At 56.5% G+C, this 26988-nt stretch overlaps 1 protein-coding gene across 1 annotated transcript; it reads left to right on the forward strand.

Moving 5' to 3' along the window:
- Positions 1 to 1989: 1989 nt before the first annotated feature.
- On the forward strand, positions 1990 to 26593 carry LOC135988291 (uncharacterized). Its single transcript, XM_065634148.1, has 9 exons — positions 1990 to 2065; positions 3736 to 3886; positions 4350 to 4552; positions 11972 to 12122; positions 12586 to 12788; positions 20196 to 20346; positions 20823 to 21012; positions 25565 to 26016; positions 26540 to 26593. The coding sequence occupies exons 2-7, from the start codon at positions 3748 to 3750 to the stop codon at positions 20897 to 20899; spliced, it is 924 nt and encodes a 307-aa protein (XP_065490220.1). The 5' UTR covers positions 1990 to 2065; positions 3736 to 3747; the 3' UTR covers positions 20900 to 21012; positions 25565 to 26016; positions 26540 to 26593.
- The last annotated feature ends 395 nt before the right edge of the window (positions 26594 to 26988 follow it).

A 26988-nucleotide genomic window follows, 5' to 3' on the forward strand; every position in this document is an offset into this window, starting at 1 on the left:
AAAGACAGCGCAAGGCCTCGCGCCCAATATGCACGTGGCTTTGCGCTTCGGGCGGGGAGGCGATGGGCGGAGGGAATGGCAATTCAAGTGCAGAGCGGGCCGATCGCGTGCTTGCATGCTGCCGCGGGCCGGGGACAGCCGGGGTCGGGACTCGGAGGCGCTGCCTCCGGGTGCCGTCGGCCAGCAGAGCAATCCGGGCGCGTTAGCCTTCCGGCACCGGGCTGGCGGGCGGCGGTGTTCGTTTTCGGGACTTGCGGCCGTCCCTGCGACAGGGGCGCTTTCCTGCCGCGGCTCTCTGTTTTTTTTGTTTTGTTTTTGGTTTGGGTTTTTTTTGCGGGATTCCCGCGGAACGCGGCCCGCCTGCTGGCCCGGGGCTGCCTTTTTAGTATAAAGTGAATGACCGCGGTTGGTTCTTTGCTTTTTAGTGTCACTCTCTGGAGCTGCACGCTTTCAGCTTTACTGACTGAGCCAGATGCGTAGCAGCAGCAGCAGCAGCGTCGCGAGGGCCGGAGCTGTGGCGGCGGATCCGTGAGCGCAGATCCCGCTGGCGGCGCGAGCCCGTCCCGCGGCCTCGCTGGGGTTGTCTCCTGCGGCGGTGCCGGAGGGAAGGGGCGAGACGCTTTCTAGCGTCAGCGAGAGCGTTTCCTTGTCCGCTGAGTGTGTCCCAAATGGTGTCAGTTTGTCTTAATGTTGTCTTGAATTGCTCAAATCGCTCTGGCTTTTAAAAGATGCCTTGTGTTTCAAGGTGGCCCATTTCTCCCAAATCCTCCGTTAGCTCAGCTGCTCTCCTCTCCCTTATTCCGACTGAATTCCTCTGCTTTCTTCTGCGCTCTTTTTTTTCAGACGCTGAACTCTAATTTGGAATTTTTGTTTTTCAGAGGGGGAGCTGTGAACGCCTGATGCCCCCTTCTGGGGCTGCGCACAGAGAGCGTGACCCGCCACAGCAGCTGAGAAACACGCCGAACACCCTGAGTCTGCATGTGCAATGGGGAAAATAATAAGAAAAAGAAGAATTTTAGGCCCTGGGGAAAGCGAACTCTCCCTGGATGCGCGCAGCTGGAAAGCAAAACGAACCGTATTTTCGTGCATTGAACCAAAAGCATGTTGTGAAAAAGTGCCAAAACCTCTCAAAATTAGGCATTTTGGAAGAGTTTAAGAAAAAAAAAAAAAAACAAACTTGTCTTACGGACAGGCACACTGCCCCCCTTTTTGGGGCAAATACGGAGTGAAACGCCAGCAGTTGCAGGGGCATCGCTGGGGATGATCCGGTGTGGAGTCTCTGTCGTGGGTCGGTTCTTCAGAGCGAATTCTCCTTTGCGGGTTGTCCCAGGTGAGTCGTCTGCTGTGGGTGGTCCCGGGTGGACCCCCCAGGTGCAGGTCACCCCCACACACGTCCCGTGCCCACCCCCCCCCCCGCCCCGCGCACCTTTCTACTCGCACTGCCTCCCGCGTGTCTCTGCCCCTCCCCAAACGATTTCTCTCCAAACGTGCCCCGCGGGCATTTTTTCCCCCGTGAGACGTGTCCCCGCTCCCTCCTCTCTCCTCTCCGGCCCCCCCGTTCCACACTGCCCCCCCGTCGCCCCTTTGCTCGCGGACCCCCGGGGCACCTGCGCTGCCCCAAAGCGCCCGTTGTCTCCCCCCGTAGCTCTGTCCTCCCCACCCACTCGCTGCTCTGCAGCCCAGCCCCATGGCAGTTGTTTTCCCTGGGAAGCTATATTTCTATTTCTAGTCATATATATGTATGCATATATATATACACACATATGAAATTATTTTTAAGTTTCTATAGATGATATATAGAGAGATACCTATATGTATATTTTACATATGTGTGTATATATATATGTATGCAGATGGAGCATCCGAGGGCTCTAACGGACCGAGAAAGAACTAGAAATGGAAACAGAAGTTAAATAGAAGGGAAAGCCGCGCCGGCTGTGCAAATCGCCTGGAGGTTCCAGCGAGTGGGTGGAGAGAACGCGAAGGGCGGTGCAGAGCGGGCCAATCAGGACGCGCGAGAAAGCTGGAGGGGCGGAGCGGAGCGCCGCGCCGCGCGGGGCAAACGGTGAGGGGTGATGATAGGCGGGGAGAATGGAAATTGACGTGCATAGGCAGCCAATCGGGTTGCGGGAAGGCAGGCGAAGGGGCGGGCAGGAAGGGGCGGGCAGGAGGGGGCGTGTCCCGCGGGCTTCCCGATGCGCATGCGCAAAGATGGCCGCTGGCAAGCGCGGGCGGCGCTCTCGGCGGCCGTGTGCGCGCCCCGGTCGAGCCCGGAGCGGTCCCGCCGCGCCGCCGTTCGTCGCCGTTTCTGCGCGGCCCCGGTGAGTGCCCGGCCCGGCCGGCTCCGCTGCGGCTCCGCCGCCCCGGAGAGTCGGCTCTGGGAGCCGTGCTTGTGGGGAAAACGGGCCCCAATGGCGCGGTCCTCGCGCGGCTGCGCCCCGAGGAGGGTTCGTGGGGGCGGAACACGGGGAGGAGCAGCCAATGGGACGGCGCGGTGGCGTGGAAAGCAGCCAATCAGGAAAAATGCCGAAAAAGAGCCCGCTAGGGTGTATTTTAGCTCACCGGGGAGACTGGGGAGCCACCTGGGGATAACGTGAATAGAGAAACCTCGATGAGATGTAATGGCCAGTGGCAGAAGTTGATTGACGGGAACCTGAGGAATCCAGCCTAGCAGATCCACCGGTCCTAGTAAAGCCAGGGAAACACAGAAAAGAAATGGAGTTTTTAATTGATACTGGAGTATCTTGTTCTATTTTGAACCAGGAAACGATACCCTCAGATAAAGATTTTGTAACTGTAGTGGGAGCTACTGGCCAACAAAAGAAAGCTTTATTTTTACGGCCAATCAAATATAAGTTAGGAAAACCAGTCGGAATGTATAAGTTCTTCTATATGCCTAGGTCTCCAAAACTGTTACTAAGACGAGACCTGTGAAAACAATTGAAAGCAATCATGACATTCAAACGGGGGAAAGTGAGATTCAAGATAAAAGAGCCGGGATTTTAATTGGCAATGATTCAAACCGACAAGCAAAGCCAAATAGCTCGGGAAATACTGGATCAAGTATTTGCAGGGGTATGGGCTTCGGCAGTTCCTGGTAAATCAAAGAATGCAGAACCAGTGAAAATTAATTTGAAAGCTGGAGCCGGACCAGTCAGAACTAGACCATATCCTCTGAAATTAGAGCATAGAGAAGGGGTAAAAGAAATGACCGGTAACTTTTTGCAGTTTAGGCTGCTGATAGAAGGTGAGTCAGAAGCGAGCACTTCAATCCGGCCTGTAAAGAAACCAGACAGTAAAAGCTATAGGTTAGTGCAAGATTGGAGAGCAATAAACAAAATTACCGCAGATTGACACCCGGTAGTAGCTAACCCTTACACATTGTTAGATAAATGGCGAGATAATCACAAATGGTCTACCGTGTTGGATTTCAAAGATGCCTTTTTCTGTCTTGCATTAGCCAAAGAGAGTCAGAAGCTTTTTGCTTTTGAGTGGGAAAATCCCTTTAGTGGGAGAAAGACCCAATTAACCTGGGTCGTGTCACCCCGGGGATTCAGGAGCAGCCCTGTGATTTTCGGAAACCAGTTAGCATGAGAACGTGACGCCTGGGAAGCTCTTCCGGGCAATGGGACTTTGTTGTCTCCTTATAGGCACGAAACCCGAAGAGGGTTGTGTGCAATGGACTGTAAGCTGACTGATTTTCTGCGCTTAAGTGAGCATGGGGTTTCCCAACAGAAGGCCCGGCTGATGCGGCACCGAGTGACTTATCTGGGATTGGAGATCTCCGGAGGACGGCGAGAGCTGGGGACAGAGCGGAAAGAACCTGTTTGCCGGACGCCGGAACCGGCGACGGTGGAAGGGCTGCGGACGTTTCTTGAAAGGACAGGTTGGTGCGGGCTTTGGATTTGGAATGATGGACTCTCAGTAAAGCCTTTGTACGAACTGTTAAAAGAAAACAGCTCCGAGTTGAATTGGACGGGAGAAGCCGGGAGGGCTTTTTCGCAACTGAAAAAGGAACTGGCGAGGGCTCCGGCCCTGGGCCTCCCGGGTGTCACCAAACCATTTTGGTTGTACTCACACGAAAGGCAAAGTATTGCTTTGGGTGTTCCGGCACAGCGGTTAAGGTCTCCTAAGCGAGCCGTGGTCTGCTTCCCTAAGCAACCAGACGAAGCGAGCAAAGGCCGGCCTGGCTGTCTTTGAGCCGTGGCAGCTGTCGCGCTCGATGTGCGGGAAGCTCGTAAGCTCACTGTGGGACAGCAAATGACTGTATTAGCGTCCCCTGAAATACCAGGCCGTGTGGGTGGAACAAGATGATGGAAATATTGCTACTACTGACATTGTCAATCCAGCTTCTCTCCTCAGTGGATCTGTTTCGGAGCCTGTGGTGTCCGATTGCTCGGAAACAACAGAAGCTGTTTACTCCAGCGGACCGGATCTAAAGGACCAGCCGGCCACTGGAGGATGCCGAAGGCTCCTGGTTCACCGTCGGAAGCAGCTCTGCGTAAAGCGAGGAGTACGTCAAGCCGGGTGTGCGGTGACAACTACCCACAAGGTAATCGAAACTAAACCTTTACCTGCGGAGACTTCTGCCCAGAAAGCTGCGCTCACACGAGCTTTAGAATTATCCAAAGAGAAGGAGGTTAATATTTGCACTGTTTCAAAGTATGTTTTTAGAATGGTGCGTGCCATTTGAAAAGAACAAAGTTTATTAACAGCAGAAGGAAGACAGATTAAATATGATGCTCCAATTGTTGGAAGCTGTGCCGTTGCTAGAAGAGTTGCCATCGTGCGTTGCAAAGGGCATCGAAAGGGAGCAGTGATCAGGAAACTGGAAATAAATTGGCAGATCGCAGATTATACTGCTAGACAAGCAGTGTCACGGCCCCCCTGCCCTGCCTGGCCTCGCTGGCTTTTCTGTTGTTCCGTGGCGGTCCTTCTCCCGCCCTTTCTAACTGCTTTCCCCTCCCTCCCCCAGCCAGCCATCCCCTCTTTCTCTTCTCTCTTCCTGGGTGTTTTTTTTCTTTCTGCGTCTCTCTCTCCAGCGGCCCAGCGCCGTTGGTTTGGTTCGTTTCTTTCCGCTCCGGCGCTGTCGCGCTCTCTGTGCCTCTTTCCCCTGGCTGTCGTTCTGTGGTGCTCCTCGTGTCTGTGTTTTTGCAATTCCTCCGTCTCTGTCCTGCAGCCCATGCTATTGTCCTGCTCCCTGTCGTCGTTTCTCTCCCTGCATTCTGCCCCCGTCCTTTTTTCCCTTCCTCGCTCCATCTCTCGGTCCTGCTCCCTGCCCGCCCCCGTTCCTGTTTCTCTGCCCTTCTCCTTGTCTTTCCCCTCGTTTCTCTGTCCCGTTGCCTCTTTGTTTTTGTTTCCGTGACGGTCTGCCCCGCTCCCTGTCCCGCGGCCCGGCGCCCGTTTCTCCTTGGTCTGTCTCTCCCGCTGCCCATTCTAGGAGTTTTCCCCACCGTCTGTGTCCTGCTGCTGGTCTCTGATCTTGGCCTCTCCTTCCCTTTGCCCTGCCTCCCTGTCCCTTTTGCCTCTCTCTCTGTGTCGCCTTGTCTTGCTCCCTGTCCCTGTCTTTCTCTGACAAGCTGACCTGCTCCTTGCCCTCCTTTTTCGTGGAATCACAGGCTCATTCTGCTTGGAAAAGACACGTGCAATTTTATAATCTCTCGACTGTTTCGAGAAACTGCCTGGAAGAGATCATTCCTTTTCTTGTTTTCTTTTCTTTTTTTTTTTCTTTTCTGCTCGTTTGTTTGCAGCGAGGCAGCTCGCGAGGACAGGTGAGCTGCTGGACTCTTGAACAAAAACGTTGAGGGCGAGGAAGGGAATCCTGGCTACGCTTAGGCTTGGGGAAGTGTACGTGGGTATGCGTGTCTGTCATCCGCGCGGCTCTGGGAAAGCGCGTTCCAGGGCAGCTGAAGCTGCCCGCGGGTCAAGAAGAAGGGCCGGGGGTCTGAAAAGAAGCGGGCGCGCTGCGGCGGCGCGGGGGGCGCGGCGCGCCCGCGCTCGGTGCTGCCGTCTGGTGGCCACAGGCCGGTACTGCAGCTGGGAAGCGGCGCCCTGTGCCCGTGCCGGGGCGGGGCCGAGGGGGGCGCTGCCGCTGCGGGCGGGGTCGTGGCCGTGGCCGTCAGAAAGCGGGGGGGGCAGCGGTCGGACCGGCCGCCGGGAAAAAAAGAGAGGCCCCCGGCTGTCGTGGGGCAGCCCCGCTGCGAGGGGGCACGGGCGAGGAGGCGGCAGGAGGCGGCAGCGGTGGCGGCGTCTTCTCGGTCCCGGGCAGAGCGGGGAGAAACCTGCCGGCCGGCGCTCCTTAGGGTTGAGCGTTTCTCTTGTCTTTGTTGACGGTGAATTTATGGGCACGCTGGAAATAGCCTTGAATGTTTAAACGTAGAACGGAATTTTTAGTGAGAAGTGGCATGGGTATAGTTAATTTTGGAGCACCTGGGTGCCAGTTGGAATGTAAGGAATGAAACGGGATGGAAAGTAGTAATCGAACCTGGGGTTTACTTGTGGGTTTTTTTCCTCGTTAATATGTCGATGGCATGTTGTCCTGCGGCTCGATCCCCGTTCTGTTTAGTGGAGTCTTCAATTGAGGACATTCAGGTAAAAAAATGTGTCCTTCCAGAAAAGGACTAATTGTTCGTAGGGCTGAGAGAGGCTTTTAAGTACGTGATCAGAATCGAAGCTGAATACTACTTTACGATGCTGCTGTTGGTCTTCGCTTTCGTTTGTTTCCCCGCCGCTCCCTAATGTTTGGGAGCTCCAAGTCGGATTTTATTTTTGTTCAATGACTAAGACGTGTTTTTCCCCCGGGAGGGGCTGTGCTTCAAAATGAATGTGTTTGCTCACAAATGTGCAAGTCCGTTGGTGTAAGACAAACAGAAACCCACCGTAGTCAAGTTCGAAGCGTGTGTCTGGGAGATGGATGGTTTAATTTTACGAGTTCACGCCTATGCAATTTTAGCGCCGGAGGAAAATGAAAGCTAAGGGCTTTTTGTGGTGTGGGTAGGCATCCGCACACCTTTTTAGGATAAGCGAATGACCGCGGTTTGTTCTTTACTTTTTAGTTTCCATCTTTGAAGCTGCACGGCCAAATGCGCTCGGGGTCCCCGCAGGGCGGCGAGCAGGCGAGTGAGGATGCAGAGCGGGCCAATCAGACGGCGCGAGCAAGGTTGAGGGGCGGAGCGCTGATAGGCGGCGAGAATGGCGATTGACGTGCGTAGGCAGCCAATGAGGTTGGCGGAGGGGCGGTGCTTGCGAAGTCCCTACTGCGCATGCCCAAGTGGGCGTAGTCCTCAGTCAGGTCCGGCGCAGGCGCGGGCTTGTGGGGGCGGAGCGCGGGAAGGAGCATCCAATAGGAGGGCAGCGCGGTGGGGTGGAAAGCAGCCAATGAGAGCGCGCCGACTCAATCCAGTTGGAATAGCTAGCTCCCTGGCAAGCGTGTCCGTGGTGTCTCGGGGGGGTACCGGGAATGAACGGGACGGGCGTCGGGGCGAGAGACGGGAGGCTGCGGAGCTCTCGCTGCGGCCGGCTCCCGGGGATCTGGAGGCAGGCGGTTCAGGGCAGGGCAGTCCTTGGTGAGGTCCCCGGAGCCGGCAGAGGGGCATGAGGTGACGGGCGGGAACCTCCCGCCGGGTGTCGGTGCCCGCTGAGCGCGGCGGGACGGTGGGAGGGAGCGAGGGGAACGGAGCGGCGAAATAGGCGGCAGGTGAGTGCGGGCGTGGCGAGGGTGACCGTGACGTTGGAACAGGAGGAACGGGATGGGCCAGTGCGGTGGGGAGGTGTTTAGTTAGGTTTCCCCCTCCTGCCCTCATGGCCGAGCTCGCGAAGCTGGTGAGAGGCGTGTGACTCTTAGGGCAGGTGGGCTAACGGTCTGTGGCCTGGAGCCGTGTCTCCCGTGCAGCGCCCGTTCCCGGTATTGCAGTCTCTCCGGGAGCGGCGCAGCCCCCTTTTGTCAGGGGGATGTTTAAAAACAGAGCTAAGGTGCGGTTGCAGGCTCGGCGGCGTGGCGAGTGGGGTGCCGCTTTGGCGGAAGTGCGGAAGCTCAGGGCGAGGCCCGGCGGGTTCTGTGTCCGTACGTGCGATTGGGTGTGTCCACCCACGCCAGGCTCAGGGTCCTTCCCGGCCCGAGCGCCCTCCCCGTGGAGAGGAGCCCCGTGGAGCCGTGGCACCCACGCGCTCAGCTTCCCCTTTCTGGACAACGTGGCACAAGAGAAGGAAAAAGAAAAGGCACACACAAAAAGACAGCGCAAGGCCTCGCGCCCAATATGCACGTGGCTTTGCGCTTCGGGCGGGGAGGCGATGGGCGGAGGGAATGGCAATTCAAGTGCAGAGCGGGCCGATCGCGTGCTTGCATGCTGCCGCGGGCCGGGGACAGCCGGGGTCGGGACTCGGAGGCGCTGCCTCCGGGTGCCGTCGGCCAGCAGAGCAATCCGGGCGCGTTAGCCTTCCGGCACCGGGCTGGCGGGCGGCAGTGTTCGTTTTCGGGACTTGCGGCCGTCCCTGCGACAGGGGCGCTTTCCTGCCGCGGCTCTCTGTTTTTTTTGTTTTGTTTTTGGTTTGGGTTTTTTTTGCGGGATTCCCGCGGAACGCGGCCCGCCTGCTGGCCCGGGGCTGCCTTTTTAGTATAAAGTGAATGACCGCGGTTGGTTCTTTGCTTTTTAGTGTCACTCTCTGGAGCTGCACGCTTTCAGCTTTACTGACTGAGCCAGATGCGTAGCAGCAGCAGCAGCAGCAGCAGCAGCGTCGCGAGGGCCGGAGCTGTGGCGGCGGATCCGTGAGCGCAGATCCCGCTGGCGGCGCGAGCCCGTCCCGCGGCCTCGCTGGGGTTGTCTCCTGCGGCGGTGCCGGAGGGAAGGGGCGAGACGCTTTCTAGCGTCAGCGAGAGCGTTTCCTTGTCCGCTGAGTGTGTCCCAAATGGTGTCAGTTTGTCTTAATGTTGTCTTGAATTGCTCAAATCGCTCTGGCTTTTAAAAGATGCCTTGTGTTTCAAGGTGGCCCATTTCTCCCAAATCCTCCGTTAGCTCAGCTGCTCTCCTCTCCCTTATTCCGACTGAATTCCTCTGCTTTCTTCTGCGCTCTTTTTTTTCAGACGCTGAACTCTAATTTGGAATTTTTGTTTTTCAGAGGGGGAGCTGTGAACGCCTGATGCCCCCTTCTGGGGCTGCGCACAGAGAGCGTGACCCGCCACAGCAGCTGAGAAACACGCCGAACACCCTGAGTCTGCATGTGCAATGGGGAAAATAATAAGAAAAAGAAGAATTTTAGGCCCTGGGGAAAGCGAACTCTCCCTGGATGCGCGCAGCTGGAAAGCAAAACGAACCGTATTTTCGTGCATTGAACCAAAAGCATGTTGTGAAAAAGTGCCAAAACCTCTCAAAATTAGGCATTTTGGAAGAGTTTAAGAAAAAAAAAAAAAAACAAACTTGTCTTACGGACAGGCACACTGCCCCCCTTTTTGGGGCAAATACGGAGTGAAACGCCAGCAGTTGCAGGGGCATCGCTGGGGATGATCCGGTGTGGAGTCTCTGTCGTGGGTCGGTTCTTCAGAGCGAATTCTCCTTTGCGGGTTGTCCCAGGTGAGTCGTCTGCTGTGGGTGGTCCCGGGTGGACCCCCCAGGTGCAGGTCACCCCCACACACGTCCCGTGCCCACCCCCCCCCCCGCCCCGCGCACCTTTCTACTCGCACTGCCTCCCGCGTGTCTCTGCCCCTCCCCAAACGATTTCTCTCCAAACGTGCCCCGCGGGCATTTTTTCCCCCGTGAGACGTGTCCCCGCTCCCTCCTCTCTCCTCTCCGGCCCCCCCGTTCCACACTGCCCCCCCGTCGCCCCTTTGCTCGCGGACCCCCGGGGCACCTGCGCTGCCCCAAAGCGCCCGTTGTCTCCCCCCGTAGCTCTGTCCTCCCCACCCACTCGCTGCTCTGCAGCCCAGCCCCATGGCAGTTGTTTTCCCTGGGAAGCTATATTTCTATTTCTAGTCATATATATGTATGCATATATATATACACACATATGAAATTATTTTTAAGTTTCTATAGATGATATATAGAGAGATACCTATATGTATATTTTACATATGTGTGTATATATATATGTATGCAGATGGAGCATCCGAGGGCTCTAACGGACCGAGAAAGAACTAGAAATGGAAACAGAAGTTAAATAGAAGGGAAAGCCGCGCCGGCTGTGCAAATCGCCTGGAGGTTCCAGCGAGTGGGTGGAGAGAACGCGAAGGGCGGTGCAGAGCGGGCCAATCAGGACGCGCGAGAAAGCTGGAGGGGCGGAGCGGAGCGCCGCGCCGCGCGGGGCAAACGGTGAGGGGTGATGATAGGCGGGGAGAATGGAAATTGACGTGCATAGGCAGCCAATCGGGTTGCGGGAAGGCAGGCGAAGGGGCGGGCAGGAAGGGGCGGGCAGGAGGGGGCGTGTCCCGCGGGCTTCCCGATGCGCATGCGCAAAGATGGCCGCTGGCAAGCGCGGGCGGCGCTCTCGGCGGCCGTGTGCGCGCCCCGGTCGAGCCCGGAGCGGTCCCGCCGCGCCGCCGTTCGTCGCCGTTTCTGCGCGGCCCCGGTGAGTGCCCGGCCCGGCCGGCTCCGCTGCGGCTCCGCCGCCCCGGAGAGTCGGCTCTGGGAGCCGTGCTTGTGGGGAAAACGGGCCCCAATGGCGCGGTCCTCGCGCGGCTGCGCCCCGAGGAGGGTTCGTGGGGGCGGAACACGGGGAGGAGCAGCCAATGGGACGGCGCGGTGGCGTGGAAAGCAGCCAATCAGGAAAAATGCCGAAAAAGAGCCCGCTAGGGTGTATTTTAGCTCACCGGGGAGACTGGGGAGCCACCTGGGGATAACGTGAATAGAGAAACCTCGATGAGATGTAATGGCCAGTGGCAGAAGTTGATTGACGGGAACCTGAGGAATCCAGCCTAGCAGATCCACCGGTCCTAGTAAAGCCAGGGAAACACAGAAAAGAAATGGAGTTTTTAATTGATACTGGAGTATCTTGTTCTATTTTGAACCAGGAAACGATACCCTCAGATAAAGATTTTGTAACTGTAGTGGGAGCTACTGGCCAACAAAAGAAAGCTTTATTTTTACGGCCAATCAAATATAAGTTAGGAAAACCAGTCGGAATGTATAAGTTCTTCTATATGCCTAGGTCTCCAAAACTGTTACTAAGACGAGACCTGTGAAAACAATTGAAAGCAATCATGACATTCAAACGGGGGAAAGTGAGATTCAAGATAAAAGAGCCGGGATTTTAATTGGCAATGATTCAAACCGACAAGCAAAGCCAAATAGCTCGGGAAATACTGGATCAAGTATTTGCAGGGGTATGGGCTTCGGCAGTTCCTGGTAAATCAAAGAATGCAGAACCAGTGAAAATTAATTTGAAAGCTGGAGCCGGACCAGTCAGAACTAGACCATATCCTCTGAAATTAGAGCATAGAGAAGGGGTAAAAGAAATGACCGGTAACTTTTTGCAGTTTAGGCTGCTGATAGAAGGTGAGTCAGAAGCGAGCACTTCAATCCGGCCTGTAAAGAAACCAGACAGTAAAAGCTATAGGTTAGTGCAAGATTGGAGAGCAATAAACAAAATTACCGCAGATTGACACCCGGTAGTAGCTAACCCTTACACATTGTTAGATAAATGGCGAGATAATCACAAATGGTCTACCGTGTTGGATTTCAAAGATGCCTTTTTCTGTCTTGCATTAGCCAAAGAGAGTCAGAAGCTTTTTGCTTTTGAGTGGGAAAATCCCTTTAGTGGGAGAAAGACCCAATTAACCTGGGTCGTGTCACCCCGGGGATTCAGGAGCAGCCCTGTGATTTTCGGAAACCAGTTAGCATGAGAACGTGACGCCTGGGAAGCTCTTCCGGGCAATGGGACTTTGTTGTCTCCTTATAGGCACGAAACCCGAAGAGGGTTGTGTGCAATGGACTGTAAGCTGACTGATTTTCTGCGCTTAAGTGAGCATGGGGTTTCCCAACAGAAGGCCCGGCTGATGCGGCACCGAGTGACTTATCTGGGATTGGAGATCTCCGGAGGACGGCGAGAGCTGGGGACAGAGCGGAAAGAACCTGTTTGCCGGACGCCGGAACCGGCGACGGTGGAAGGGCTGCGGACGTTTCTTGAAAGGACAGGTTGGTGCGGGCTTTGGATTTGGAATGATGGACTCTCAGTAAAGCCTTTGTACGAACTGTTAAAAGAAAACAGCTCCGAGTTGAATTGGACGGGAGAAGCCGGGAGGGCTTTTTCGCAACTGAAAAAGGAACTGGCGAGGGCTCCGGCCCTGGGCCTCCCGGGTGTCACCAAACCATTTTGGTTGTACTCACACGAAAGGCAAAGTATTGCTTTGGGTGTTCCGGCACAGCGGTTAAGGTCTCCTAAGCGAGCCGTGGTCTGCTTCCCTAAGCAGCCAGACGAAGCGAGCAAAGGCCGGCCTGGCTGTCTTTGAGCCGTGGCAGCTGTCGCGCTCGATGTGCGGGAAGCTCGTAAGCTCACTGTGGGACAGCAAATGACTGTATTAGCGTCCCCTGAAATACCAGGCCGTGTGGGTGGAACAAGATGATGGAAATATTGCTACTACTGACATTGTCAATCCAGCTTCTCTCCTCAGTGGATCTGTTTCGGAGCCTGTGGTGTCCGATTGCTCGGAAACAACAGAAGCTGTTTACTCCAGCGGACCGGATCTAAAGGACCAGCCGGCCACTGGAGGATGCCGAAGGCTCCTGGTTCACCGTCGGAAGCAGCTCTGCGTAAAGCGAGGAGTACGTCAAGCCGGGTGTGCGGTGACAACTACCCACAAGGTAATCGAAACTAAACCTTTACCTGCGGAGACTTCTGCCCAGAAAGCTGCGCTCACATGAGCTTTAGAATTATCCAAAGAGAAGGAGGTTAATATTTGCACTGTTTCAAAGTATGTTTTTAGAATGGTGCGTGCCATTTGAAAAGAACAAAGTTTATTAACAGCAGAAGGAAGACAGATTAAATATGATGCTCCAATTGTTGGAAGCTGTGCCGTTGCTAGAAGAGTTGCCATCGTGCGTTGCAAAGGGCATCGAAAGGGAGCAGTGATCAGGAAACTGGAAATAAATTGGCAGATCGCAGATTATACTGCTAGACAAGCAGTGTCACGGCCCCCCTGCCCTGCCTGGCCTCGCTGGCTTTTCTGTTGTTCCGTGGCGGTCCTTCTCCCGCCCTTTCTAACTGCTTTCCCCTCCCTCCCCCAGCCAGCCATCCCCTCTTTCTCTTCTCTCTTCCTGGGTGTTTTTTTTCTTTCTGCGTCTCTCTCTCCAGCGGCCCAGCGCCGTTGGTTTGGTTCGTTTCTTTCCGCTCCGGCGCTGTCGCGCTCTCTGTGCCTCTTTCCCCTGGCTGTCGTTCTGTGGTGCTCCTCGTGTCTGTGTTTTTGCAATTCCTCCGTCTCTGTCCTGCAGCCCATGCTATTGTCCTGCTCCCTGTCGTCGTTTCTCTCCCTGCATTCTGCCCCCGTCCTTTTTTCCCTTCCTCGCTCCATCTCTCGGTCCTGCTCCCTGCCCGCCCCCGTTCCTGTTTCTCTGCCCTTCTCCTTGTCTTTCCCCTCGTTTCTCTGTCCCGTTGCCTCTTTGTTTTTGTTTCCGTGACGGTCTGCCCCGCTCCCTGTCCTGCGGCCCGGCGCCCGTTTCTCCTTGGTCTGTCTCTCCCGCTGCCCATTCTAGGAGTTTTCCCCACCGTCTGTGTCCTGCTGCTGGTCTCTGATCTTGGCCTCTCCTTCCCTTTGCCCTGCCTCCCTGTCCCTTTTGCCTCTCTCTCTGTGTCGCCTTGTCTTGCTCCCTGTCCCTGTCTTTCTCTGACAAGCTGACCTGCTCCTTGCCCTCCTTTTTCGTGGAATCACAGGCTCATTCTGCTTGGAAAAGACACGTGCAATTTTATAATCTCTCGACTGTTTCGAGAAACTGCCTGGAAGAGATCATTCCTTTTCTTGTTTTCTTTTCTTTTTTTTTTTTCTTTTCTGCTCGTTTGTTTGCAGCGAGGCAGCTCGCGAGGACAGGTGAGCTGCTGGACTCTTGAACAAAAACGTTGAGGGCGAGGAAGGGAATCCTGGCTACGCTTAGGCTTGGGGAAGTGTACGTGGGTATGCGTGTCTGTCATCCGCGCGGCTCTGGGAAAGCGCGTTCCAGGGCAGCTGAAGCTGCCCGCGGGTCAAGAAGAAGGGCCGGGGGTCTGAAAAGAAGCGGGCGCGCTGCGGCGGCGCGGGGGGCGCGGTGCGCCCGCGCTCGGTGCTGCCGTCTGGTGGCCACAGGCCGGTACTGCAGCTGGGAAGCGGCGCCCTGTGCCCGTGCCGGGGCGGGGCCGAGGGGGGCGCTGCCGCTGCGGGCGGGGTCGTGGCCGTGGCCGTCAGAAAGCGGGGGGGGCAGCGGTCGGACCGGCCGCCGGGAAAAAAAGAGAGGCCCCCGGCTGTCGTGGGGCAGCCCCGCTGCGAGGGGGCACGGGCGAGGAGGCGGCAGGAGGCGGCAGCGGTGGCGGCGTCTTCTCGGTCCCGGGCAGAGCGGGGAGAAACCTGCCGGCCGGCGCTCCTTAGGGTTGAGCGTTTCTCTTGTCTTTGTTGACGGTGAATTTATGGGCACGCTGGAAATAGCCTTGAATGTTTAAACGTAGAACGGAATTTTTAGTGAGAAGTGGCATGGGTATAGTTAATTTTGGAGCACCTGGGTGCCAGTTGGAATGTAAGGAATGAAACGGGATGGAAAGTAGTAATCGAACCTGGGGTTTACTTGTGGGTTTTTTTCCTCGTTAATATGTCGATGGCATGTTGTCCTGCGGCTCGATCCCCGTTCTGTTTAGTGGAGTCTTCAATTGAGGACATTCAGGTAAAAAAATGTGTCCTTCCAGAAAAGGACTAATTGTTCGTAGGGCTGAGAGAGGCTTTTAAGTACGTGATCAGAATCGAAGCTGAATACTACTTTACGATGCTGCTGTTGGTCTTCGCTTTCGTTTGTTTCCCCGCCGCTCCCTAATGTTTGGGAGCTCCAAGTCGGATTTTATTTTTGTTCAATGACTAAGACGTGTTTTTCCCCCGGGAGGGGCTGTGCTTCAAAATGAATGTGTTTGCTCACAAATGTGCAAGTCCGTTGGTGTAAGACAAACAGAAACCCACCGTAGTCAAGTTCGAAGCGTGTGTCTGGGAGATGGATGGTTTAATTTTACGAGTTCACGCCTATGCAATTTTAGCGCCGGAGGAAAATGAAAGCTAAGGGCTTTTTGTGGTGTGGGTAGGCATCCGCACACCTTTTTAGGATAAGCGAATGACCGCGGTTTGTTCTTTACTTTTTAGTTTCCATCTTTGAAGCTGCACGGCCAAATGCGCTCGGGGTCCCCGCAGGGCGGCGAGCAGGCGAGTGAGGATGCAGAGCGGGCCAATCAGACGGCGCGAGCAAGGTTGAGGGGCGGAGCGCTGATAGGCGGTGAGAATGGCGATTGACGTGCGTAGGCAGCCAATGAGGTTGGCGGAGGGGCGGTGCTTGCGAAGTCCCTACTGCGCATGCCCAAGTGGGCGTAGTCCTCAGTCAGGTCCGGCGCAGGCGCGGGCTTGTGGGGGCGGAGCGCGGGAAGGAGCATCCAATAGGAGGGCAGCGCGGTGGGGTGGAAAGCAGCCAATGAGAGCGCGCCGACTCAATCCAGTTGGAATAGCTAGCTCCCTGGCAAGCGTGTCCGTGGTGTCTCGGGGGGGTACCGGGAATGAACGGGACGGGCGTCGGGGCGAGAGACGGGAGGCTGCGGAGCTCTCGCTGCGGCCGGCTCCCGGGGATCTGGAGGCAGGCGGTTCAGGGCAGGGCAGTCCTTGGTGAGGTCCCCGGAGCCGGCAGAGGGGCATGAGGTGACGGGCGGGAACCTCCCGCCGGGTGTCGGTGCCTGCTGAGCGCGGTGGGAGGGAGCGAGGGGAACGGAGCGGCGAAATAGGCGGCAGGTGAGTGCGGGCGTGGCGAGGGTGACCGTGACGTTGGAACAGGAGGAACGGGATGGGCCAGTGCGGTGGGGAGGTGTTTAGTTAGGTTTCCCCCTCCTGCCCTCATGGCCGAGCTCGCGAAGCTGGTGAGAGGCGTGTGACTCTTAGGGCAGGTGGGCTAACGGTCTGTGGCCTGGAGCCGTGTCTCCCGTGCAGCGCCCGTTCCCGGTATTGCAGTCTCTCCGGGAGCGGCGCAGCCCCCTTTTGTCAGGGGGATGTTTAAAAACAGAGCTAAGGTGCGGTTGCAGGCTCGGCGGCGTGGCGAGTGGGGTGCCGCTTTGGCGGAAGTGCGGAAGCTCAGGGCGAGGCCCGGCGGGTTCTGTGTCCGTACGTGCGATTGGGTGTGTCCACCCACGCCAGGCTCAGGGTCCTTCCCGGCCCGAGCGCCCTCCCCGTGGAGAGGAGCCCCGTGGAGCCGTGGCACCCACGCGCTCAGCTTCCCCTTTCTGGACAACGTGGCACAAGAGAAGGAAAAAGAAAAGGCACACACAAAAAGACAGCGCAAGGCCTCGCGCCCAATATGCACGTGGCTTTGCGCTTCGGGCGGGGAGGCGATGGGCGGAGGGAATGGCAATTCAAGTGCAGAGCGGGCCGATCGCGTGCTTGCATGCTGCCGCGGGCCGGGGACAGCCGGGGTCGGGACTCGGAGGCGCTGCCTCCGGGTGCCGTCGGCCAGCAGAGCAATCCGGGCGCGTTAGCCTTCCGGCACCGGGCTGGCGGGCGGCGGTGTTCGTTTTCGGGACTTGCGGCCGTCCCTGCGACAGGGGCGCTTTCCTGCCGCGGCTCTCTGTTTTTTTTGTTTTGTTTTTGGTTTGGGTTTTTTTTGCGGGATTCCCGCGGAACGCGGCCCGCCTGCTGGCCCGGGGCTGCCTTTTTAGTATAAAGTGAATGACCGCGGTTGGTTCTTTGCTTTTTAGTGTCACTCTCTGGAGCTGCACGCTTTCAGCTTTACTGACTGAGCCAGATGCGTAGCAGCAGCAGCAGCAGCAGCAGCAGCGTCGCGAGGGCCGGAGCTGTGGCGGCGGATCCGTGAGCGCAGATCCCGCTGGCGGCGCGAGCCCGTCCCGCGGCCTCGCTGGGGTTGTCTCCTGCGGCGGTGCCGGAGGGAAGGGGCGAGACGCTTTCTAGCGTCAGCGAGAGCGTTTCCTTGTCCGCTGAGTGTGTCCCAAATGGTGTCAGTTTGTCTTAATGTTGTCTTGAATTGCTCAAATCGCTCTGGCTTTTAAAAGATGCCTTGTGTTTCAAGGTGGCCCATTTCTCCCAAATCCTCCGTTAGCTCAGCTGCTCTCCTCTCCCTTATTCCGACTGAATTCCTCTGCTTTCTTCTGCGCTCTTTTTTTTCAGACGCTGAACTCTAATTTGGAATTTTTGTTTTTCAGAGGGGGAGCTGTGAACGCCTGATGCCCCCTTCTGGGGCTGCGCACAGAGAGCGTGACCCGCCACAGCAGCTGAGAAACACGCCGAACACCCTGAGTCTGCATGTGCAATGGGGAAAATAATAAGAAAAAGAAGAATTTTAGGCCCTGGGGAAAGCGAACTCTCCCTGGATGCGCGCAGCTGGAAAGCAAAACGAACCGTATTTTCGTGCATTGAACCAAAAGCATGTTGTGAAAAAGTGCCAAAACCTCTCAAAATTAGGCATTTTGGAAGAGTTTAAGAAAAAAAAAAAAAAACAAACTTGTCTTACGGACAGGCACACTGCCCCCCTTTTTGGGGCAAATACGGAGTGAAACGCCAGCAGTTGCAGGGGCATCGCTGGGGATGATCCGGTGTGGAGTCTCTGTCGTGGGTCGGTTCTTCAGAGCGAATTCTCCTTTGCGGGTTGTCCCAGGTGAGTCGTCTGCTGTGGGTGGTCCCGGGTGGACCCCCCAGGTGCAGGTCACCCCCACACACGTCCCGTGCCCACCCCCCCCCCCGCCCCGCGCACCTTTCTACTCGCACTGCCTCCCGCGTGTCTCTGCCCCTCCCCAAACGATTTCTCTCCAAACGTGCCCCGCGGGCATTTTTTCCCCCGTGAGACGTGTCCCCGCTCCCTCCTCTCTCCTCTCCGGCCCCCCCGTTCCACACTCCCCCCCCGTCGCCCCTTTGCTCGCGGACCCCCGGGGCACCTGCGCTGCCCCAAAGCGCCCGTTGTCTCCCCCCGTAGCTCTGTCCTCCCCACCCACTCGCTGCTCTGCAGCCCAGCCCCATGGCAGTTGTTTTCCCTGGGAAGCTATATTTCTATTTCTAGTCATATATATGTATGCATATATATATACACACATATGAAATTATTTTTAAGTTTCTATAGATGATATATAGAGAGATACCTATATGTATATTTTACATATGTGTGTATATATATATGTATGCAGATGGAGCATCCGAGGGCTCTAACGGACCGAGAAAGAACTAGAAATGGAAACAGAAGTTAAATAGAAGGGAAAGCCGCGCCGGCTGTGCAAATCGCCTGGAGGTTCCAGCGAGTGGGTGGAGAGAACGCGAAGGGCGGTGCAGAGCGGGCCAATCAGGACGCGCGAGAAAGCTGGAGGGGCGGAGCGGAGCGCCGCGCGGGGCAAACGGGGAGGGGTGATGATAGGCGGGGAGAATGGAAATTGACGTGCATAGGCAGCCAATCGGGTTGCGGGAAGGCAGGCGAAGGGGCGGGCAGGAAGGGGCGGGCAGGAGGGGGCGTGTCCCGCGGGCTTCCCGATGCGCATGCGCAAAGATGGCCGCTGGCAAGCGCGGGCGGCGCTCTCGGCGGCCGTGTGCGCGCCCCGGTCGAGCCCGGAGCGGTCCCGCCGCGCCGCCGTTCGTCGCCGTTTCTGCGCGGCCCCGGTGAGTGCCCGGCCCGGCCGGCTCCGCTGCGGCTCCGCCGCCCCGGAGAGTCGGCTCTGGGAGCCGTGCTTGTGGGGAAAACGGGCCCCAATGGCGCGGTCCTCGCGCGGCTGCGCCCCGAGGAGGGTTCGTGGGGGCGGAACACGGGGAGGAGCAGCCAATGGGACGGCGCGGTGGCGTGGAAAGCAGCCAATCAGGAAAAATGCCGAAAAAGAGCCCGCTAGGGTGTATTTTAGCTCACCGGGGAGACTGGGGAGCCACCTGGGGATAACGTGAATAGAGAAACCTCGATGAGATGTAATGGCCAGTGGCAGAAGTTGATTGACGGGAACCTGAGGAATCCAGCCTAGCAGATCCACCGGTCCTAGTAAAGCCAGGGAAACACAGAAAAGAAATGGAGTTTTTAATTGATACTGGAGTATCTTGTTCTATTTTGAACCAGGAAACGATACCCTCAGATAAAGATTTTGTAACTGTAGTGGGAGCTACTGGCCAACAAAAGAAAGCTTTATTTTTACGGCCAATCAAATATAAGTTAGGAAAACCAGTCGGAATGTATAAGTTCTTCTATATGCCTAGGTCTCCAAAACTGTTACTAAGACGAGACCTGTGAAAACAATTGAAAGCAATCATGACATTCAAACGGGGGAAAGTGAGATTCAAGATAAAAGAGCCGGGATTTTAATTGGCAATGATTCAAACCGACAAGCAAAGCCAAATAGCTCGGGAAATACTGGATCAAGTATTTGCAGGGGTATGGGCTTCGGCAGTTCCTGGTAAATCAAAGAATGCAGAACCAGTGAAAATTAATTTGAAAGCTGGAGCCGGACCAGTCAGAACTAGACCATATCCTCTGAAATTAGAGCATAGAGAAGGGGTAAAAGAAATGACCGGTAACTTTTTGCAGTTTAGGCTGCTGATAGAAGGTGAGTCAGAAGCGAGCACTTCAATCCGGCCTGTAAAGAAACCAGACAGTAAAAGCTATAGGTTAGTGCAAGATTGGAGAGCAATAAACAAAATTACCGCAGATTGACACCCGGTAGTAGCTAACCCTTACACATTGTTAGATAAATGGCGAGATAATCACAAATGGTCTACCGTGTTGGATTTCAAAGATGCCTTTTTCTGTCTTGCATTAGCCAAAGAGAGTCAGAAGCTTTTTGCTTTTGAGTGGGAAAATCCCTTTAGTGGGAGAAAGACCCAATTAACCTGGGTCGTGTCACCCCGGGGATTCAGGAGCAGCCCTGTGATTTTCGGAAACCAGTTAGCATGAGAACGTGACGCCTGGGAAGCTCTTCCGGGCAATGGGACTTTGTTGTCTCCTTATAGGCACGAAACCCGAAGAGGGTTGTGTGCAATGGACTGTAAGCTGACTGATTTTCTGCGCTTAAGTGAGCATGGGGTTTCCCAACAGAAGGCCCGGCTGATGCGGCACCGAGTGACTTATCTGGGATTGGAGATCTCCGGAGGACGGCGAGAGCTGGGGACAGAGCGGAAAGAACCTGTTTGCCGGACGCCGGAACCGGCGACGGTGGAAGGGCTGCGGACGTTTCTTGAAAGGACAGGTTGGTGCGGGCTTTGGATTTGGAATGATGGACTCTCAGTAAAGCCTTTGTACGAACTGTTAAAAGAAAACAGCTCCGAGTTGAATTGGACGGGAGAAGCTGGGAGGGCTTTTTCGCAACTGAAAAAGGAACTGGCGAGGGCTCCGGCCCTGGGCCTCCCGGGTGTCACCAAACCATTTTGGTTGTACTCACACGAAAGGCAAAGTATTGCTTTGGGTGTTCCGGCACAGCGGTTAAGGTCTCCTAAGCGAGCCGTGGTCTGCTTCCCTAAGCAACCAGACGAAGCGAGCAAAGGCCGGCCTGGCTGTCTTTGAGCCGTGGCAGCTGTCGCGCTCGATGTGCGGGAAGCTCGTAAGCTCACTGTGGGACAGCAAATGACTGTATTAGCGTCCCCTGAAATACCAGGCCGTGTGGGTGGAACAAGATGATGGAAATATTGCTACTACTGACATTGTCAATCCAGCTTCTCTCCTCAGTGGATCTGTTTCGGAGCCTGTGGTGTCCGATTGCTCGGAAACAACAGAAGCTGTTTACTCCAGCGGACCGGATCTAAAGGAGCAGCCAGCCACTGGAGGATGCCGAAGGCTCCTGGTTCACCGTCGGAAGCAGCTCTGCGTAAAGCGAGGAGTACGTCAAGCCGGGTGTGCGGTGACAACTACCCACAAGGTAATCGAAACTAAACCTTTACCTGCAGAGACTTCTGCCCAGAAAGCTGCGCTCACACGAGCTTTAGAATTATCCAAAGAGAAGGAGGTTAATATTTGCACTGTTTCAAAGTATGTTTTTAGAATGGTGCGTGCCATTTGAAAAGAACAAAGTTGATTAACAGCAGAAGGAAGACAGATTAAATATGATACTCCAATTGTTGGAAGCTGTGCCGTTGCTAGAAAAGTTGCCATCGTGCGTTGCAAAGGGCATCGAAAGGGAGCAGTGATCAGGAAATTGGAAATAAATTGGCAGATCGCAGATTATACTGCTAGACAAGCAGTGTCACGGCCCCCCTGCCCTGCCTGGCCTCGCTGGCTTTTCTGTTGTTCCGTGGCGGTCCTTCTCCCGCCCTTTCTAACTGCTTTCCCCTCCCTCCCCCAGCCAGCCATCCCCTCTTTCTTTTCTCTCTTCCTGGGTGTTTTTTTCTTTCTGCGTATCTCTCTCCAGCGGCCCAGCGCCGTTGGTTTGGTTTGTTTTTTTCCGCTCCAGCGCTGTCCCGCTCTCTGTGCCTCTTTCCCCTGGCTGTCGTTCTGTGGTGCTCCTCGTGTCTGTGTTCTTGCAATTCCTCCGTCTCTGTCCTGCAGCCCATGCTATTGTCCTGCTCCCTGTCGTCGTTTCTCTCCCTGCATTCTGCCCCCGTCCTTTTTTCCCTTCCTCGCTCCATCTCTCGGTCCTGCTCCCTGCCCGCCCCCGTTCCTGTTTCTCTGCCCTTCTCCTTGTCTTTCCCCTCGTTTCTCTGTCCCGTTGCCTCTTTGTTTTTGTTTCCGTGACGGTCTGCCCCGCTCCCTGTCCCGCGGCCCGGCGCCCGTTTCTCCTTGGTCTGTCTCTCCCGCTGCCCATTCTAGGAGTTTTCCCCACCGTCTGTGTCCTGCTGCTGGTCTCTGATCTTGGCCTCTCCTTCCCTTTGCCCTGCCTCCCTGTCCCTTTTGCCTCTCTCTCTGTGTCGCCTTGTCTTGCTCCCTGTCCCTGTCTTTCTCTGACAAGCTGACCTGCTCCTTGCCCTCCTTTTTCGTGGAATCACAGGCTCATTCTGCTTGGAAAAGACACGTGCAATTTTATAATCTCTCGACTGTTTCGAGAAACTGCCTGGAAGAGATCATTCCTTTTCTTGTTTTCTTTTCTTTTTTTTTTTCTTTTCTGCTCGTTTGTTTGCAGCGAGGCAGCTCGCGAGGACAGGTGAGCTGCTGGACTCTTGAACAAAAACGTTGAGGGCAAGGAAGGGAATCCTGGCTACGCTTAGGCTTGGGGAAGTGTACGTGGGTATGCGTGTCTGTCATCCGCGCGGCTCTGGGAAAGCGCGTTCCAGGGCAGCTGAAGCTGCCCGCGGGTCAAGAAGAAGGGCCGGGGGTCTGAAAAGAAGCGGGCGCGCTGCGGCGGCGCGGGGGGCGCGGCGCGCCCGCGCTCGGTGCTGCCGTCTGGTGGCCACAGGCCGGTACTGCAGCTGGGAAGCGGCGCCCTGTGCCCGTGCCGGGGCGGGGCCGAGGGGGGCGCTGCCGCTGCGGGCGGGGTCGTGGCCGTGGCCGTCAGAAAGCGGGGGGGGCAGCGGTCGGACCGGCCGCCGGGAAAAAAAGAGAGGCCCCCGGCTGTCGTGGGGCAGCCCCGCTGCGAGGGGGCACGGGCGAGGAGGCGGCAGGAGGCGGCAGCGGTGGCGGCGTCTTCTCGGTCCCGGGCAGAGCGGGGAGGAACCTGCCGGCCGGCGCTCCTTAGGGTTGAGCGTTTCTCTTGTCTTTGTTGACGGTGAATTTATGGGCACGCTGGAAATAGCCTTGAATGTTTAAACGTAGAACGGAATTTTTAGTGAGAAGTGGCATGGGTATAGTTAATTTTGGAGCACCTGGGTGCCAGTTGGAATGTAAGGAATGAAACGGGATGGAAAGTAGTAATCGAACCTGGGGTTTACTTGTGGGTTTTTTTCCTCGTTAATATGTCGATGGCATGTTGTCCTGCGGCTCGATCCCCGTTCTGTTTAGTGGAGTCTTCAATTGAGGACATTCAGGTAAAAAAATGTGTCCTTCCAGAAAAGGACTAATTGTTCGTAGGGCTGAGAGAGGCTTTTAAGTACGTGATCAGAATCGAAGCTGAATACTACTTTACGATGCTGCTGTTGGTCTTCGCTTTCGTTTGTTTCCCCGCCGCTCCCTAATGTTTGGGAGCTCCAAGTCGGATTTTATTTTTGTTCAATGACTAAGACGTGTTTTTCCCCCGGGAGGGGCTGTGCTTCAAAATGAATGTGTTTGCTCACAAATGTGCAAGTCCGTTGGTGTAAGACAAACAGAAACCCACCGTAGTCAAGTTCGAAGCGTGTGTCTGGGAGATGGATGGTTTAATTTTACGAGTTCACGCCTATGCAATTTTAGCGCCGGAGGAAAATGAAAGCTAAGGGCTTTTTGTGGTGTGGGTAGGCATCCGCACACCTTTTTAGGATAAGCGAATGACCGCGGTTTGTTCTTTACTTTTTAGTTTCCATCTTTGAAGCTGCACGGCCAAATGCGCTCGGGGTCCCCGCAGGGCGGCGAGCAGGCGAGTGAGGATGCAGAGCGGGCCAATCAGACGGCGCGAGCAAGGTTGAGGGGCGGAGCGCTGATAGGCGGCGAGAATGGCGATTGACGTGCGTAGGCAGCCAATGAGGTTGGCGGAGGGGCGGTGCTTGCGAAGTCCCTACTGCGCATGCCCAAGTGGGCGTAGTCCTCAGTCAGGTCCGGCGCAGGCGCGGGCTTGTGGGGGCGGAGCGCGGGAAGGAGCATCCAATAGGAGGGCAGCGCGGTGGGGTGGAAAGCAGCCAATGAGAGCGCGCCGACTCAATCCAGTTGGAATAGCTAGCTCCCTGGCAAGCGTGTCCGTGGTGTCTCGGGGGGGTACCGGGAATGAACGGGACGGGCGTCGGGGCGAGAGACGGGAGGCTGCGGAGCTCTCGCTGCGGCCGGCTCCCGGGGATCTGGAGGCAGGCGGTTCAGGGCAGGGCAGTCCTTGGTGAGGTCCCCGGAGCCGGCAGAGGGGCATGAGGTGACGGGCGGGAACCTCCCGCCGGGTGTCGGTGCCCGCTGAGCGCGGCGGGACGGTGGGAGGGAGCGAGGGGAACGGAGCGGCGAAATAGGCGGCAGGTGAGTGCGGGCGTGGCGAGGGTGACCGTGACGTTGGAACAGGAGGAACGGGATGGGCCAGTGCGGTGGGGAGGTGTTTAGTTAGGTTTCCCCCTCCTGCCCTCATGGCCGAGCTCGCGAAGCTGGTGAGAGGCGTGTGACTCTTAGGGCAGGTGGGCTAACGGTCTGTGGCCTGGAGCCGTGTCTCCCGTGCAGCGCCCGTTCCCGGTATTGCAGTCTCTCCGGGAGCGGCGCAGCCCCCTTTTGTCAGGGGGATGTTTAAAAACAGAGCTAAGGTGCGGTTGCAGGCTCGGCGGCGTGGCGAGTGGGGTGCCGCTTTGGCGGAAGTGCGGAAGCTCAGGGCGAGGCCCGGCGGGTTCTGTGTCCGTACGTGCGATTGGGTGTGTCCACCCACGCCAGGCTCAGGGTCCTTCCCGGCCCGAGCGCCCTCCCCGTGGAGAGGAGCCCCGTGGAGCCGTGGCACCCACGCGCTCAGCTTCCCCTTTCTGGACAACGTGGCACAAGAGAAGGAAAAAGAAAAGGCACACACAAAAAGACAGCGCAAGGCCTCGCGCCCAATATGCACGTGGCTTTGCGCTTCGGGCGGGGAGGCGATGGGCGGAGGGAATGGCAATTCAAGTGCAGAGCGGGCCGATCGCGTGCTTGCATGCTGCCGCGGGCCGGGGACAGCCGGGGTCGGGACTCGGAGGCGCTGCCTCCGGGTGCCGTCGGCCAGCAGAGCAATCCGGGCGCGTTAGCCTTCCGGCACCGGGCTGGCGGGCGGCGGTGTTCGTTTTCGGGACTTGCGGCCGTCCCTGCGACAGGGGCGCTTTCCTGCCGCGGCTCTCTGTTTTTTTTGTTTTGTTTTTGGTTTGGGTTTTTTTTGCGGGATTCCCGCGGAACGCGGCCCGCCTGCTGGCCCGGGGCTGCCTTTTTAGTATAAAGTGAATGACCGCGGTTGGTTCTTTGCTTTTTAGTGTCACTCTGTGGAGCTGCACGCTTTCAGCTTTACTGACTGAGCCAGATGCGTAGCAGCAGCAGCAGCAGCGTCGCGAGGGCCGGAGCTGTGGCGGCGGATCCGTGAGCGCAGATCCCGCTGGCGGCGCGAGCCCGTCCCGCGGCCTCGCTGGGGTTGTCTCCTGCGGCGGTGCCGGAGGGAAGGGGCGAGACGCTTTCTAGCGTCAGCGAGAGCGTTTCCTTGTCCGCTGAGTGTGTCCCAAATGGTGTCAGTTTGTCTTAATGTTGTCTTGAATTGCTCAAATCGCTCTGGCTTTTAAAAGATGCCTTGTGTTTCAAGGTGGCCCATTTCTCCCAAATCCTCCGTTAGCTCAGCTGCTCTCCTCTCCCTTATTCCGACTGAATTCCTCTGCTTTCTTCTGCGCTCTTTTTTTTCAGACGCTGAACTCTAATTTGGAATTTTTGTTTTTCAGAGGGGGAGCTGTGAACGCCTGATGCCCCCTTCTGGGGCTGCGCACAGAGAGCGTGACCCGCCACAGCAGCTGAGAAACACGCCGAACACCCTGAGTCTGCATGTGCAATGGGGAAAATAATAAGAAAAAGAAGAATTTTAGGCCCTGGGGAAAGCGAACTCTCCCTGGATGCGCGCAGCTGGAAAGCAAAACGAACCGTATTTTCGTGCATTGAACCAAAAGCATGTTGTGAAAAAGTGCCAAAACCTCTCAAAATTAGGCATTTTGGAAGAGTTTAAGAAAAAAAAAAAAAAACAAACTTGTCTTACGGACAGGCACACTGCCCCCCTTTTTGGGGCAAATACGGAGTGAAACGCCAGCAGTTGCAGGGGCATTGCTGGGGATGATCCGGTGTGGAGTCTCTGTCGTGGGTCGGTTCTTCAGAGCGAATTCTCCTTTGCGGGTTGTCCCAGGTGAGTCGTCTGCTGTGGGTGGTCCCGGGTGGACCCCCCAGGTGCAGGTCACCCCCACACACGTCCCGTGCCCACCCCCCCCCCCGCCCCGCGCACCTTTCTACTCGCACTGCCTCCCGCGTGTCTCTGCCCCTCCCCAAACGATTTCTCTCCAAACGTGCCCCGCGGGCATTTTTTCCCCCGTGAGACGTGTCCCCGCTCCCTCCTCTCTCCTCTCCGGCCCCCCCGTTCCACACTGCCCCCCCGTCGCCCCTTTGCTCGCGGACCCCCGGGGCACCTGCGCTGCCCCAAAGCGCCCGTTGTCTCCCCCCGTAGCTCTGTCCTCCCCACCCACTCGCTGCTCTGCAGCCCAGCCCCATGGCAGTTGTTTTCCCTGGGAAGCTATATTTCTATTTCTAGTCATATATATGTATGCATATATATATACACACATATGAAATTATTTTTAAGTTTCTATAGATGATATATAGAGAGATACCTATATGTATATTTTACATATGTGTGTATATATATATGTATGCAGATGGAGCATCCGAGGGCTCTAACGGACCGAGAAAGAACTAGAAATGGAAACAGAAGTTAAATAGAAGGGAAAGCCGCGCCGGCTGTGCAAATCGCCTGGAGGTTCCAGCGAGTGGGTGGAGAGAACGCGAAGGGCGGTGCAGAGCGGGCCAATCAGGACGCGCGAGAAAGCTGGAGGGGCGGAGCGGAGCGCCGCGCGGGGCAAACGGGGAGGGGTGATGATAGGCGGGGAGAATGGAAATTGACGTGCATAGGCAGCCAATCGGGTTGCGGGAAGGCAGGCGAAGGGGCGGGCAGGAAGGGGCGGGCAGGAGGGGGCGTGTCCCGCGGGCTTCCCGATGCGCATGCGCAAAGATGGCCGCTGGCAAGCGCGGGCGGCGCTCTCGGCGGCCGTGTGCGCGCCCCGGTCGAGCCCGGAGCGGTCCCGCCGCGCCGCCGTTCGTCGCCGTT

Source organism: Caloenas nicobarica, chromosome 4 (assembly GCF_036013445.1).
Source record: "Caloenas nicobarica isolate bCalNic1 chromosome 4, bCalNic1.hap1, whole genome shotgun sequence".
NCBI classification, from domain to species: domain Eukaryota; kingdom Metazoa; phylum Chordata; class Aves; order Columbiformes; family Columbidae; genus Caloenas; species Caloenas nicobarica.